At 40.2% G+C, this 17,404-nt stretch overlaps 1 protein-coding gene across 1 annotated transcript in view; it reads right to left on the bottom strand.

Moving 5' to 3' along the window:
• The window catches only part of FSTL4 (follistatin like 4), a 220,783-nt gene that overhangs the window by 35,909 nt on the left and 167,470 nt on the right, over nt 1–17,404 (bottom strand). Inside the window, exon 7 of the mRNA XM_065644047.1 lies at nt 4,324–4,490. Coding sequence (XP_065500119.1) covers nt 4,324–4,490 — 167 coding nt within the window. The remainder of the gene's footprint in view (nt 1–4,323; nt 4,491–17,404) is intronic.

Below are 17,404 nucleotides of genomic sequence, written 5' to 3'. Positions count from 1 at the left end.
CTCAGCAGCAAACCCCAGACTTTCTTCCCATGGCCTCAACAAAGGCAAGAATGGATGAAGGTGAGAGCAGACGTCTCTCCAGAAGAATTTCCTTCCTCTGACAGGAGGCATTGGCAGAGGAGACATACGGGAACTACGTGCGCCTCTGCAGAACACGCTGCTGCGCTCCCATCAGTGGCTGTTCGGCCGCTTCCCAAGCTGGGGACTTGGTTCTCGTGATGAACAGCTTCTCCCCCTGACCCTGGACTTGTCTCATCACAGCTTCAACCCATCTGCCCTTCAGCCTGCGTGACATCCCAACGCTGGAACACAAAACTGAGCGTGCATGAAGCTGGTGCAGGATTCTTTTGTACAGGAACATTCAAGACTTGAGAATGTGGCATGTGGACTTGGTACTGGACACTTCTCCGTGTACTTTCTGCAAGGTGAGCTGACTGATACACACAAGTTACACAGTAGTAAACAACTGATATGCTGCATTTTGTTAACTCATGAGAGCATGCTTGTTAAGGGCAGTTATTGATTTTTCATCAAACAAGGAAAAAGAAAAGTCATCAAGTAGCTGCAAAGCACTCTCACTCACCTGCATCAGCAGAAATTAAGAAACCTGTATGTCAACGATCTGTAATGGAAAGCTTATTTTTGAACTAATGATCTAATGGAGATTCAAGTTAAAGTGTATGGATTAATATGAAATTAAAAATGAAAGATACTAATAAATTTATGTTACAGCTACCTGCATTACACTTGGTAATTCACTAAATACTTATCTACCTGTATTCTGTAGCATTTGTTTGCCTATGGTATTATTCTCTTCTCTGTTGTTTGCGTATGCTTTCACCATCCTTCTGGAGCATAAACCTTTGTTTATAAATTTTGTTTATAAACCTATCTATGTTTCTCTGGAGATAATGTCAAACCATGTGAAACAATATCCTATAAATACTGAATAAATACATTTGACTCCATGAGGAGTTTATTATATTTTCAAACTGTGGAATGCTTTTATAATCACATATTTGGGAAGACATACTGCTTGTCTAGGGGACTAAAGTACATTATTTTGAAAGATGACACATTTTGACCACTTCACTATTCGTAGTCAGAAATCAATTTATAGCTATCACAGTCTTATTAGTTTCAGCTACACTATATTTATTTTCTGCATGAGAAAAGTTGATGTGTCTTTCTTAAATCAAAGCTGCAAAGGGCCTTCTAATAGATAAATAATATGGATGATCTAAGGATAATATTTTTTATGCTAAAAGCCATCTTAAATGTTTGCAAGAAAGATGGTTTAATTACATGTACCATTAAGATGGCTCTTTTGCAATTGCTATGTGACAACTCATTAACAGAGTTCTTCACAGACAGGACAAGACAAATTATTAATATGTTGCTTATGAAAGCTTCTGATTAAAAGAGCAGTGAAAAGTTATTGATATTTGGTTGCCAATCAAACTATCACATCAAAATGATTTAAGTAATGCACTTAAACAACCAGGCTTTATAGTAATCTTCAACCTTCCAGTTCTGTGTAAATTTAGGATTATCTAGGCTTTTGTTAACCATCTTTGTCACTTCTACTATTAATCTGGAACATAGTCAACCTTCTCGTGTCACATTTGTCACAAAATCTGGAGAGAATAAAGCCACAAAGGACTTTTCAGCGGTGCCTCTCCTGTGCTGCTCTCACACCCAGTTGTAAGGATTCTGTTTTTTCCAGAATTGGACTTCTGTTTTCATCTGATTTCCTGAACTAGCATTTGGAAGAGACAGAGTTTAATTGAAATATAATATGAGGATTTTTCCAAGAACACGAATATCCTGTAGGTTTGTATGTGATTACCACTGCAGCAGGAGCTGGGAGGATTTTCTTGAAGTTAAAAAGGTACAATTAATCTCCTGTTGCACTTCCAATTAGCCAAATTGCTAACCTTACTGTGAAAAGCAGAAATGCAATTGAGTTTCTGCTTGAGGCGTACTAAAAGAAAACTGAAGTAATTTAATTAACCGACTTCAAGTATATTAAGAAGCACACTGCCTTTACTTTCCTGCTGTCAAAGCCTTTAAATAGATTATTGTTTAATGTGAGTTTCGGTACCCACGAGAGGCTGAAGCTTTGAACCGTCCGTGGCACCGCTGAGCGTGCGTGGCTCCACACATCTGCACACTGCAAGCCTCAAAGGGCTTGTTGGTGCTACTTCCATCCTACACGCAAGTATCGACCCCAAACACGAGCATGTTCACGATGCAGATGAATGTGGCTCATGCTCCACGAGCACAGGTCTTTTAAAACTTGCAATTAATCTAAATAAAAAGACTGGATTTACCAGCTGAAGGACCATCTCTTCATCCCTGCTAAGAACAAGTGCTTCAGACGTGGAGGTGTCCATCCTCGATAGCCAGAGAGGGGACACACCTGCGCTCAAGAGTCCTACGAATTGTCCAGAGCAGGAGAGGGAAAATAAAAGATGGCGATCCCCAACTTGTGTCACCTCAATAACCAGACCAGAATACAGATGGCAATGATATATACAGAGCATCAAGAACTTCCCAGTTTAATTAAAGATGAAAAAGGTGTGGAGGTGTTTATTGGATAAAAAGAAGTTGCTGTACGCTAGTAGCAGGTGTTATATGACAGGGTGAGAGAGGCCGTAAACTGACATGTGAAACATTAAAATCGAGGCATAAATCCTTTTTCCTCCTTGTAAGAATTTCAGAGTACTCCTTTGACATGGTTTCTCAGTGATATACTAGTTCAAACAGATCAAAAAGTTATTTTTTTTTCTGCTGTATTGCATGGGACTGTCTTAAGGGATGTTGAATCATTCAGGAATCGGTTTATGTGCAAGAACATAACTCTTCCTCTTAATGTTTAATAATCAAGGAGTAAGAAAATCACTTATAAGTAAACCACACTGGGGCTAGTGCTAAATTAGAGAAGAACTGGCATTTCAGCCTGAAAATTTACTCTACAAAATTCTATTTAAAATAGTATGAGCTGCAAGTGAAACCGCAGAGCCACGTGCTGTCTGTCCTTCAAGGATGTCTTTGTGCTCCAATTGCTGGACTGTCACTTCGTGTCCAGCTCATGCATGAACTTCTAATCTTTTAAGATCAATGTGATCATAACTAAAATTTCATAAAGGTAAGATAAATACCTGGAATTTTCATTATTTTTGGATGCCTAAAATAAATCTATTTGGATTCACCAGCTCAGTTACAATTACTGAGTTTGTGCACACAGTAATCACCCAGATATAGTGCACACGGATTTCCTGCTAAGGTAGAGTCAACAAATAATGTAACGAGTTACAGTGTGTATTTCTGTCCCATGTGCTATAATTTTCGTGTATTAACGCAGAAGAGTAAACCAAAGATTTTTCACATTTCAGCAACCCTGGACACACAACAACTTAGGGACCTACAGTATTGACTGCAACAACTCTGAACTGAGTGGTTACCAAATTAACAAGAGCTGAACAAAAACATACATCAACTCTTGCTGTAGTGTAATTAAAATAAAACCTGATTTACTGTGCACTGTAATGCAAAGAGAAATGAAATACAGACCATATTTTTGTACACTACTTTCCACTCTCTCTGTAATTAAATGTTATTAAATAAATTAGTAAGTTTATACCATCATTCAGGTATTGTCTTCACTACAAACTATGACTCAGACATCAGACCAGCACTGCAAATTAAAAGAGATTCATCTTCCTTCCTTCGAGGTTATTGCCATATCCTGCTAAATAATCCCATATTTTAAACTGCTCATCTGAAATAGTAGCCAAAGGAATGAGATGAGAATTGGCTGAAGACAAGTGACATGGGAGGAACAAAGATAAAAATGTATTATTTGATTTAGCTAGAGTAGAGATTTCATTGCCAACTATAAATGCATTCTTTTATGCTCTCAATGAACCTGTTTCTTTGTACCGGGAAAGAAACCCCCGAGGAGTTCATGGTCTGCAGAGCTGTTTTCCCCTGCATTTCCAGGGCTGCTATCCATGGACACAGGTTGCCCCAAAGTGAATGAACTACAAGGGATGAAGTACCAGTGCTATTTAAGTGCTGGGTTATCACACTACTGAGTTTTAATTTCATAATAACATATCCCGAGTAACCCTGTTCTCAGTTGTCTATATGTTGTTGCACGTTTATTCCCGAGACATATTCACGCAAAACCAAAATATCACACCAGCTTCCAGTTTTCCATAATAATAAGATAAAACCTGTTCTCTTAAAAATATGATCTGTTAAATCAAGCCGTATTCGACGTCCTAAAAAGAAAATGACGAGTAATTCAGGACTTACATTGATATCCTCCAAGTCGAGGAAGTTGAGGATGATGCCGTTGCGCTTCCAGATGATGGGGGGCCGCAGGGCCCCGCGGATGCTGCACGTCAGGACGGTGCTCAGGCCAACGGTGATGGTGGTAACGCTGATCTTCTGGTCCTCTGGCAGGCTCAGCCGAACCACCTCTGCGAAAGGCAACAAACCAGGAATAACACCAAATCCTACAAAAGGAAGCTGTTCCCCTTCTCCACCCTCTGCCTCCCTTCTTCCTAATTCCAGGAATATCTTCAAAGGATGTTGGCAAGGAGGTGGATTATCTGTGCTATAAGAAACGCTTAAGGAATAAAGCCAAGTAAGAGACACAGAAATTGAATCTGCCCCAATCAAAATCTCTGCATTATTTTCCCGAGGTATCCAGTTGTAGTTGTGGCGTGAGGACACTAAGATGGGTCCTCTGGCAAGTCTGGCTGCAATAGTTGAGTCTACAACAGGACAAGCGAAGGTTCTCCTGCTTGAGACTGTCTGGGTTTGTTTCTCTAGAGGATTCCTGCCAAGGTCCTTCGAAAAGGCACAAGAATGAATCAGGTTCTATCCCTGCGTAAGCAGAATTAAGATACGACTGATGTCACCGCAATATAAATAAACCTAGTTTTGAATTGCCCAAATATTGGAAGTCAGCAAGCACAAAAACTCCTTTACCAAATGTAGCCATGTATGGCATCTGAGACACAGATATTCTACTAACCCAGGAGTGAGAAGCTCTCTCATATTTTATTTAAATTAAAAAACGCCCCAGTTATTTTGATTTAGATGTACCACACAAAAGAAACACCTGAGGGAGCAGGCCTCACTGAAAACCACACCAACATCTCTCTGAAACCGCACCACGTCACATCATTTCCTCTGGCTCACCAGATGTGTCTGCATATTTTGCCACGTGTGGCCATACAGAAAGGTAAGACGTTTGATATCAGAATTACTGCAGGTGCAGATTTGTCATTATTAAGCATTTCAGCAGCAGTGAACCAGCAACAGGGCACTCAGGCCGCATCGTCAAAGCTGCTGCATTCTCAATTTTATCATTCGTGTGATGTTTTTTTTTCCTCACTCTCATTCACAGGCTCTGCAATAAGAAAGCCTTGAAACTATATTGCATGTAAATACTGAAAACTGTTTTTTCAAGGTAACGGCCCCTTGAGATGAAGAGGGAATGTTCACAGCACTTTGGTGTAGTGCCACTTCAGCCAGCTCAGGAACTTGGACCGGGGAATGGACCAGCCTCTCCTGGCCATAAGGTACCTCCTTTTTCATCTCCCATTGGCATCAGCCGCAGTAAAACGGGGATCAAAGAGACCGATGCTGCCTCACCCAAGGCCACATGCTTTGGGAAAACCCACTTCGAGCAGTGTTGACGCTATAAAGTGACATTTGGGGTCACGTTACTCCCTCTCATCAGCTGGCAAAATTACTCTTCATCCTGATTGCTCGCTTCTCACCTCTGTTGTTACAACCCGCACGAGACTTGCGTATCACTTACAGAGTACCGACACTGGTAAGAGTCAAATGCTATGTGCACTTTCCTCCAGCCCTTTGAAGAAGTGCTGACTTTCAGTGAATCCAAACACTCATTTTTATCATGTCAGTTCACAGCTTAAGATGTGATTTTGCCTTAAAAGTTAACAGCTTTGGTGGGAAAATCTTGCACTCATTTATGGGGCTTGCACTATGGAAATACATGGAATAAAAATAAAAAAACCCCACAGTATGTGCTTTTGCAAGCATCATTTTCCACCTCTTCACACCCTCTAAAGGAAAAATTGCTTTAACATCTCTGGAGTAGTAAATCTGTTAAATCTGTTCACTAAAATATTCAGCCCATTTCAGTAGCCTTGGGAAGCCTGGAAGGATTCACTTCAGCAACTGATTGCAAATTGTGCAAAACCTGCTTTTGTAGCAGCACCCAAACATCTCTGCATCCTTTCTCTTCCTGCTTCTTCCAACTAAGCGAGAAGTTAATTCCATGTGCCACAAATTGCGTTCAGCGCTGGAGATCTGGGGCTGAATTAGGGCTGCAAAGATCAATACGGTGCTGCATGTCGTGTCTGCCAGCAGTTAGCCATTCTCCACTTAATATTCCTACAGCTATTTTAGAAAGAGTACAGCTGTTTTAAACAAATGGTAACTATCGTTTTGATATATGGGAGATCAAAAATTGGAAGGTGTAACCAACTTACTGCTATTATTTAGTGCTTAGGCACTAAATGAGTACAGTGTCTGACACAGTTGGACTACCAGTTTCTACATCTGAAGCCTTCAGGTCCAAACAGAAAGATGGAGGAGGACTGGGGATGGAAGGAGAACATCACCCCTGCAAGGTCAACAAGCAGGTTAGCAGTACCGCCAGGAATAGTTAATACATCATTAAATCACATCGCCCTCCATACCGGCCAGAGGAGATCAGAGACGCGGCCACACAGGACCATGACCTGTGGCCACAGAAGTTGGGGATGTCCCACCCCACCACTCTCATCCAACAGCCTGAAACATGTAAACAGCCCACAGGAGTTATTTTCTGCATAAAAGAGAGCATTTTTTAATGAATAAAATATTTGGAGTGCACTTGACAGGATAAAGAACTGATAATCACAGTAATTTGTAGCATGGAGTAGGGCTAATAAGGACATCTTTTCTTGAGTAGAAATGAAATAGAGGGTTGTTCATTTATGAGAGAATTGTTTTTTTTCATCTTACTGCTGTTTTCCTTAATTCCCTCTGCTGTTTCTCACACTGCTTTGAGTTCCCTGGCTCACACTGGGCTCCCATTAGCTTCCTCTTCAGCAACGTTTTTTGAGTGTTTTCTCGCATTAGAATCAATCAATCATAGAATATCAGGCTGGAAGGGACCTCAAGGATCATCTGATCCAACCTTTTATTTAAGGTTCCCTGCCCATCTTCCACATGACAGCTAAAGAGGCTTTGGTTTTATATTTTTGAAGCACAGTAATGAAAAATACATTAACTTTTAATTAAAAAGACACCTTGCACAGCTACCATTCTTGGATGAACCATATCAGGCCAAGAGGTGACTTTTTATATTAAAGCATGCAATTAGTACAGACCACTTTAACAATACAAACACACTATTTTTCGAATATTTCTATGGAATATGTTTGAGGGCATCTTATTACCAGTACATTTGAGGGCATCTTATTAACACCTAATAGCTTTTCTACTAATACAAGACTATTTTTTGTGGCTTTAGCCATTACATTATTGTTATCAACAGAAAAGATTTCCTTAAACAACCAGGTGTACTGGGGAAGAAACAGATTCTCTAAGAGGATGCGAGGGCTGGGCTTCTTTTTAAAAACTCAGAATCTTGGACTTAAATTGTAGAGCTTAGACAAACTAATGCTAGTTGGATTATGCATACAAATTATTCAAGTCACCATAATGATTTTGTGTACCGCCTCTAGGTTAAATATTGAACACTGTCCTTTTTATTCTTAAAAACCTTTAGGAGATAAAAGGATTTTTACCACGCTTATAAAACCAAACAGAACAAATGGGTAATATTCAAAGTGCGCTGACTTGCAGAACACAGGCTGGAATGGAATTTGGTCTTAAAATCAGGCAATTTTATCTTCATTTGAAAATTCTGCAGGATGATGCATACAAATCAGTTTTCTATATTCAACAGATTCGCCTAGTATCAGTCCTAGCTGATCATATTTATCAAGTCATGCCAAACCTGGTACTCTACTCTGGGATTTCAGTTGAAGCAAGTCCTCAGCCTACGTCAGTTGGAAACAAAAAGAGATTCCTGCCAACTACTCTGGTATCAGAGAGAGATGCTATTGTCAGAGAATGAGACGCTATGATTTTTGACTCAACTTTTAATAGTTCAAGACAGGGGTAAAGCCTTGGTAATAATCACCTTTTAAGAAGGAATGGGTATAACCGTGTCTCTATGTATCACAGGTCCTGGAATAATCTTTCATCAGGTGTTGAGCCAAAATCATGGTCAGTAAAAGGCAGCAGGGACGCTGCAAACTCTTTGGTGATGGCAGCAGCTCAGCTCCTGAAAATTGTGCAGCTCCAGGGATTTGGGCAGTGCCACCTTCTGACCTGTCCCCCCATCCAGGAAGACACAGGATCCCTCCCTGCCTGCCAGGAGGGGAAGGACGGCTCTGCCCTGCCTCTCACACCTTCATTATATTATATTATAATTATATTATATTATACATTCTACTACATTCTACTACATATTATATTATATTATATTATATTATATTATATTATATTATATTATATTATATTATATTATATTATATTATATTATATTATATTATATTATATTATATTATATATCCTCTTCAGTTGGAGAGAGGCTGCAAAGCACTGTGGACCTTTGGTGACCCAGCTGTAGCCAGTCTGATGTTCTTACGTTCCGATGTCAAATTCCTTGCAATACCAGGTCCCACGGCTACATGTGAGAACGTGAAGTCTTACTAATTCCTTTTCTTGTTAGAAATGTCAAGATATTGTCGAACATTTTCCTTGGTCCTCCCTCTGCTCCAATTTCACTGCTTAAGGTGCTAAGCTGGAGCTGCACCGCACCTTTGCAAGCTGTGAATACTAATGCGAGCAGGTACTACTTTGTTGTGCGGTTTTATCATGGAAATCTTTTTCTCCGCTGTCATTTGCAGCCCGCCAAAGGCAACCATAATTTCACAATGAAGACATGTATAATTGAGGTCATTACAGGGAGCAACCTGGAATAAGCATCTATGGAGAAAAACTCATTGATTTAGCACTGCATGGAGATAATTTACATAGTAAATGTTGGTTGCTCGCCTTTGCTCGTGGTACACTACATTCAGAAACAGATATCACACTTTAAAAAGTGCTTAATATCATTCATTAGATCTTTTCCCCTAAATCTAAAGAAAATATACTTTTAAATACATTGTTGCCACCATTAATTGCTGTTAAATTTGTTCACTGATATCTCGCCTTTCTGAAACACAATATGGAGCAACTGACTTTATTGCTGAGATTCTGCTTAGGGGACAAAGCAAGACTTTTTAATCCCGTAACTTGCTCAGTGGGGAGACAATGAACCAAAACGTAGCCTTGTTTGAAGCAATGGGAGCACGACTTCCAAAGAAGGTCTCAAGCACAGATTCTTGTCCCCAAATTAATGCTCCAGAGCAAAGAGACGTTTTGTTTGTGAACTGAGGCATGAGTAAGGCAGCCCTAAAGACACTGTGTTTCTCCGGCAATGGTTCAAGTCAGGATTGATTTAATGGGATGCAAATTTCAGCCTTCCCTCAATCCCCAGCTGTGTTTATACACTGCATTGCATTGGTAAAATCTGTTTATTGCCTTGTGGCCCAATATTGCAGCATGAAGGTCAATGCCGATCCCAGTGTTTGTTTCAGTAGACAAAAGTCTTTTCTATATGAACACATTCTCAGGTGAGGAACCAAGTCAAGAAAATAAAAACAATTAATGGATAAGACGAAAAAACCCCAAGATATACCTTTCATAAGTATTTTTTCCCCAGTAATTTTGATGAGATTTTGCTTTGCATAGAAAGGGGAGAACAGTTTTAGACCTCCTTAAATCTGAGTCAACTGCAGTTAATGGATTTTAAGTGACCATGATATATATGAGATGTATTTTTAAACACACAATTGAACATGAGATTTGGCCAGCCAAAGAGTGACTCTGGTGACACAGTTTGGGAGACCCTGGGATGAGATGTGGTCATCTAATTAGTCACTGCAGAGATAGATTAAAAGAAATGAAGGGCAGTTCACAGTGGGTCTGAATCTGGAAAGCACTGTATAATATGCTTATATATTATGCATATTAGCATATGATTTAGTTTCTGCCCTACTCTATAAACCAAATAAATGAATTAATAAAATCCTTAGGACACAAATCACCCTGGGTTTGCCTGCCTTTGTAAACCTGTCCCACCAGCTGGTTTTAGGACTATCTCCAGAAGAAACGTTGCCGTGCTACCACATTTTTCTGGTTATTACGGTTCAGCAAGCCAGGCTTGCCTAGACCTATCTGCTGTCTTCTCACCTGTCCAGAGTCAGGTGGAAGGACGACCCATTGCCCAGCCCCAAAAGAAAACTCCATTTTCCGAACACCAACTTAGAATTACAGGAGAGCCAGTCATGCTACTAAAAATGTTTATGTTATTAATTAACAACATTAGAGCTGTTAATGAACATGATTCAAGTTGTTCACAACTAATTAACCCAGAGAATTCCTACAGCTCCCACATCAGGTCAGAGCAGGTGACTGGGATGAGGCTTCTGGCTTTATATCCTGCGAAAAACATCCATCAAGAGCTGGCTCTGCCTCTGGCCACCTTGGGGAGCCCCACTATGCCCTGGGACACCTGAGGAGTTCGTTTTCCCTCAAAAAAGAGGTACCACAATGCATTGTTCCTTTAAGGCTTATAAGCTGAATTAATGTGAATTATAAAATGATTTATAAAGCTAAGTAGAAATGTTCATATCTCAGCTTTATTTTGTAACTGCAGTAATTCAAGTTTTTAATGTAATTTATAAATCCTTAGGACCTTGGGCATGCTACTTCAGGAAGTATTTTATTGTAAATTCTCTACTAAATTAGTAATGCTGTTTTCCAAGTCATTAAAAGGCATAATCATGTTTGTAGCAGTATGAAAGAATTCAGTACCTCAAGCCCTCTTCTGTCATTACTCTTGAAGGCCACAGGCTATGACTCCCTGAGGTAGGTCCTGATCTTGCACTGAAAGCTAAAACCTGTCTTGTCATGGAATTCAGAATAAATGTGTGCAAATCACCAGCGACACTCAGCTCTAGCATGGCGGTAAAGGACAAGACCCTGTCTCTCATCCCTGTCAAGCTGAACAACCTTCTAGTCTGCGTGACCATGACTTTTAGATTAAATGCACGAGAAAAGCAGCTACTAAAACAATTAAAAATTACAATGCCTTTTACTGTTTTTCAGCAACTAAGACACTTTGTGTGTCCACAATAAACTGTCACTGACATATCATAGAACATTTTGGGTTGGAATGGACCTTCGAAGATCATCGAGTCCAACCCCCTACCACTAGATCAGATTGCTCAGAGTAGTTGGTTATTTAGATAGTGAGAACGCACACAATTAAACAAAGCTTAACTTGGCTTGGACACATTGTGGGATGGGGTGATTTGCTCCCACGGAAGGTTCATTTTTCACACTGACTCTAGAGGAACTTCAGGTGAGGAACTCCAATAGAGCCACCTGCACTGGAAACATCTACATCTGGGGAGGCCAACTGTTCAAACTGCTGGTTTAGATATTTATTTAAATTATACACGAATTACTTCAAAAAATCATACACATTCAAGAAAAGAAGCCCAGCCTTCCCATATGAATCTATGGTAAGAACATTCACATAGCTAATAAATTTGCTAAAAATCACTTATAATGACTTTAAACCAAACATAGCTTCTTTATGTACTGTAGTCCAAAGATCAACTTCTTTTTTTTTAAAAGAAAATAAGCAAACCACTTTCCATCATAAAATCCCATCACTGCCCTCCTGTTACTAATCAGAGGGAGAACATTTAGTTTGTGCAGAAAGAGATAATTCATTCATTCTTGAAAGCACATGAATAAATGTAAGTTGTTCAGTGCTTAATTATCTAATCTCCTGAGGGTGATAAGTGATGGATTCATTATGTAAATAGGTGTAAGCAGTCTATTTTAGAGAACAGTTTACATAAATACATTTGTTTTTATTTTAAATTCCTATTTCCCACAGACTGAGAGCAATGTTGATATGATTAATTTTTGATAAAATATTCCCATGTTGTGTCAACAGTGTCCTGCCTAGATTGTAACAGCCATGCATTTCCCCAGTCAATTTATTAATTTGAAAAGTGAAATTGCTAATGGTCTAACAGGCTCTCCTAATTACTTCTGGTAGTCACGCCAGTTAAACACTTAACTCAGAAGATCTGTCTCTTTTTCTTAAGAAGAGTAAAAAACACACCACAGTATGCTATGTATATACACACACTATATACTATAGTACACATACTCTCCGAATAATTATGGAAGAACAACATTAAAATCTCTCACTGCGCCCACAGAAAAAAGACCATTATGGATTTTTGGGACAGAAGAGAGGTTTCAGAGCTGCTCTCTGTGTTTTGCACTCTCTACTCTAACCTATTGGAATTGATGGAAATAATTAGCATCAGTTGTTTCTTTACCACAAAAGCAACAGTTTTCTCTTGTAAAAGGTTTATTTCAGCATTTCTAGGAGTTTAAAAGTTTTACCAGTTCTTCAGAAAAGCTTTAGCTTTGAAATGGAGAACTCTTTAGCATGGGCAGGTTCTTTCAAAGCAATGAAACTTTTAAGAACAGCCACCATCTATATTTAAACTATGGTATTTCAGAGTTTCACAGGACCAAAAAACATATGAAATGACTAAACTTTTTTTTTTTTTTGGTAACTTCTGAAAGTTACAGCAGCTGAACTGATTTATACCTGATTTTAGGCAGAAAAGATAGCTTCTGGTGGAGGATGTGGCCTGCCAAGTTTCTCCCTGGAGTGAATTTTTATGGCTGCTCTATAAACCCCCAGGGTTTATCACAGAAATACTGTCAGACCATTAAGTCCAGCATGACTTGTGGGAACTGCTGTAATGTGTACGTAAATTACTTCGAAAATAGAGACAAGTCGGGCCACAGGGTATTTGGGGTTCAAGAAGCATTCACATATAGTTTAAAACCACTGAGACATCAAAAACGGCTGCACCGAATCGCTCCAGTCTCTGTTCATTTTACTCCGAGTTCTCGGCCAGCATTATGCGATGAATGTGATATATTGAAAAATGCATGAACCAAGAAACAAGGAACCTGGAAAAAAAGTCCCACACTGCTTCTAAACCCCACATGAAGGGTTTCTAAAAAGATCCCAAGCATTTAAAATCAGGTGTATTTATTTCTCTCATATTCCCACATTTGCTGCGTTCATAAACCACCGAATCAGCGATAGCACACCTTTTGAGTTATAAATAAGCGTGGGTAATGTTTTTCATGGAGCTTTCATTGCGCTTTCTAAGGATGACTGCAAATTTAGCCATGGTGATTATATGGATTTTGCATCTTCTCTGACTGTAGCTACGCTCGGGATACTTAATAAATGCAAAGACTCTGCTCTCCTGTGCCCAAGCCGTCCTGAGCTATTTCATCCTCCTCCTTCGCCTTCCACTCCAGCCATTGACCATTTGGGTTTTGCCTCATTAAAGTCAGAGTTCAGTCTCTCTCCAAGGTTTTTGGTGATTTTCCTTACAAACAGCTTCCTGGGTCCCAGGCCAGCAGTATAAAATCAGAGCACATTTCATTTGTAAATTATAGTTACATGAGCAGGGGAAAAACAACGCAATAAAAAGCGAGTGGCTATAGGGCATACCCATATATTTTTGCCGTGCACCTCTGGCTGACATGGGACTTGCATAATATCCGTCAGAAATGCCACCTCCTGGGCTGCAAAGCAAGATTATGGACATAAAGACTCCAGCTACGCCGGGGCTCAGCTGAATGTGCATCTTGAGGATGTATTTCTCCTCATCCCGACACTGCTGTCACGGAGAATGAGGCTTCAGACCAATTTAACACGTGCTGCAGTGACATATAGATTGGAACTGGCACGGATGGCGCAAATTCGGATGAGGGGACCTTGCAAGGTTACAGCAAGGTTGCTCTGCAGAAACGTTTATCCAGATAACATCCTGTATTTTAAAAATACATCAGTTGATAAAAACTTCTATATCAGCACTCTTGTCCACGTCCTTCCCATATTCAAAACTGTCTAACTAAAGTTTAGTAGAAAGTCAGGAAGATGCAGATGAACAGCAGCAGGTAATTTAATAACATTTCCTTCTGGAGAGGAGGGTGAAGGGAAACCAGAGAGCAAAGAACACCACCTGAAGAAAACGCCCTGGCTCATGCTATCAGCACATCTATTGCTGTGGGCAGGTTTTTCCCCGTTAAACCTTTTCAAGGCGAATCCCCTGCAGTTAAGAGCCCTCTAACAACCGCACAGAAAGGCCGGGTAATTCATCCGCGCTCCTGCGCGATGCTGGGCAGGCAGCTGGGACTTCTGAACAAAATTGTGAACCAGAATTTCAAAGCTGGCGTTAGGTCGGTGTTTCTGTGGGTTTGGCCTCCAGGGGAAATTGCAGGATGGGCAACAAAAGGTTTGCAAAGGACCAAGTGCAGGGTTCATGTGGCTGCCGAGGTGGCTTCTCCGGTGGAGTGGAAACCTCTGCAGAGAGCTCCAGAGGTGGAGACAAGTGATGGTGATGGCAGGAGAAGGAAATTTAAGTCCTTGCCCAGAAAGGCATTGACCCCTGCTCTGCCTCAGTTTCCCCCACAGGAAAGCCCTCCGGGCCATTCTAGGAACAACACATTTGAAAAGATTTCTCAGCAATCATGGTAATAGGGGCTGCACAAATACCCACAAGCATGTCGTGTCTGTGGATTTCTCATTAAAAAACCCTTAGAGGTTCACAGATAAAATCCACATATAAAACTGAAATTTAATTACACAAAAAATACTTTGAAGCAGAGATTTGCAGCTACTGCTGTGAGAAACTTAAATTCCAGTAATACAAGAATGATAAATGCTACATCCTTGAAAGTAACAGGAAAAACAAATCATCCAGACTATCATATTAAAAGGCATATTGAAAAGCAAGATATGCTGGCAAAATCAAATGTGGCCAGTCATACTTTGTGTACCAACTGACGTTAGCTTCTTGAAACTTTGAAATCTGCAGAGCAAGATGATTTATAGAAGCTGTTCTTTATCATTCAGGCTTGTAAGTCTTATGTCACATAAAACCGCCTGGCATTAGAAGAACATTCAGGTTGCAAAGGGAAGCAAGGAAAGGAGAACGGAGACATCGCTCGGGTCACACACACCCCCTTCTGAATTCCATCACTGTACACTATTTTTGCACAACAGACAGGGCCTATTTAGAGAGCAGCTTTTCAATACTTTTTCTTATCTTCTATCTTCAACCTTATTTTCAACTATTCAAATGTAGCTCTGAAAGAAGAAATGATTAATTTCTCCCCGGATTTTTCTGTAGCACTCTTCACCGTTAAACCAGCTTTGGAAACACTCGTGAGGACCTTTGGCGTGTTTAAGTAAGTTGTGTGGCCTCAAAGGGGGATTACGTGGCCCCATTTTCTGCTCAGCTCCAGCCTGGCCCAGACCCCCGTCCCTGCCCAGTTCAGTCACCCCATGAAGGGCTGGTCCCAGTCTCCTGTCCCCATTGTCATAGGCTCTTTCCATCACCTCCAGATTTGACATCCCCTACAGCCCTTACCCACCTCTGCTCTCCTGCCACATGTTCTTCATCATCCATTCCAACCAACAGTTATTTAAAATAATGAGCGCATTTCCATCCCTTCTTCCTATGAAAATAGTCTTCCGTCTACCCCCTCAATGTTTTACTTGTTCCCTTCTCAATTTCCACCAACTACAACTCATTATCTCTTGGTATGGGACATCAGATGGCTCTGTGGTACCCACCACCTCCTCCCTATACAGGTGATTATAGACCACAATACAGAGATTTCTTTTGTACTAACAGAATACAATCTTAGATATCACCATTTTGGTAACGGCTGTTAAATATTGACTTTTTAGGCTGATTGCAGTAGGTACCTGCCTTGTTTATGTTTAATGATCACAAATTAAAATCAGCTCAATAAATTGAACACTTGAGGAATGCACATTACACTAGATATAATGAATTATTGCTGGTTAATTCTGCAACTTAAATACAAACACCAGCAGCCCAGAAATCGAGAGGGCGAAATAAAAGCTTGTTTAATGCTAAATTATTTGCCAGCATAGCCACCATATGCCAAGTGCCACAAATAACAATACTCATCACATCAAGAGTCTGGGGATAGTTTCTTTTTCAGATTTTTAGCACCACGCTCATCACAAATATTACCAACCAGATGCTGCATTTTTCCAAGAAACAATTCACTCTTAATAGGAAGAAAAAACCAGAAATCCTCTCTGATTGCATGTCCACGTGCACATCACAACAGGCGGATCACAGGAACGGTTAAAGCAATGTCCCTCCTCACAGCCGGTTCCTCCCTGAACGAGAACCTTCCTCGCCTGCTCCAGCCAGACCTTCCTCCCCCTTGATTTTCTGCAGCTACGCAGAGACACAGAAACAACATTCAAAATACATTCATCCATTCAGCAAAGGTCAGATACAAATTACTACATCATAAAAAGCCACTGCTTTGCGCAGAACATCAGCACTGATGGCTCAATTGCTTTTGCTAATATCTTACCTAAATAATATCTCTGTGATAGGAAAACCACAGAAAGCAGTATTAAAGTGTAGCTACTGCTCACGATGGTAATGTCAAAGCTAAATATTTCCAGTGTAAAACCTGCAGCCAATACAAGTATAAATAAGATCAGTGGTTGGCTTGTACACGCCAGTATGTATTATCCATTGTGTAAATCACGGCTTTGATAATGAAATGATTTTCGCAAACGTAACATGACATTTATTCACTAAGATATAACACATACCTGCAGGGCATTCGGTGAAAAGCCTTCTGCAGTACTTTAATTGATGTATAGTCCTTTGTGGCTTATATCCATTCAAAGTAATCTCAAATCCTACATTTTTAATTGACTTGTCTGCACTATTATTAATCTGGGTAAACAACTGATGGCAATTCATGGAGCTATTATTTAGTTTGTCCCAACACTGTCACAGTGCCAGACATGATGCCTGACAAAGTTTGGTTTGGATTTTATGTATGGCTAGTGAGACACAGTACGCTAAAAGGGCCCAACCACAATCAGGGATTCACAGAGCAAAGCTTTGTCTGAACACATACTAAAAAACCGGTTCACGCCCTAGAGAGCTGCAATAGAAATATGCAATGGTGGCAGAAAATGGCATGGGAAACCAAGGCACAGTCAGATCAAATTGCGTTGAGTAGAGCAAACTCTGTCTCCCTGCTTGTAAGCTATGCTGCCAAA

This window comes from Caloenas nicobarica, chromosome 13, assembly GCF_036013445.1.
Source record: "Caloenas nicobarica isolate bCalNic1 chromosome 13, bCalNic1.hap1, whole genome shotgun sequence".
Classification (NCBI taxonomy): Eukaryota; Metazoa; Chordata; class Aves; order Columbiformes; family Columbidae; genus Caloenas; species Caloenas nicobarica.
This window is presented reverse-complemented; position numbering and strand designations above follow the sequence as displayed.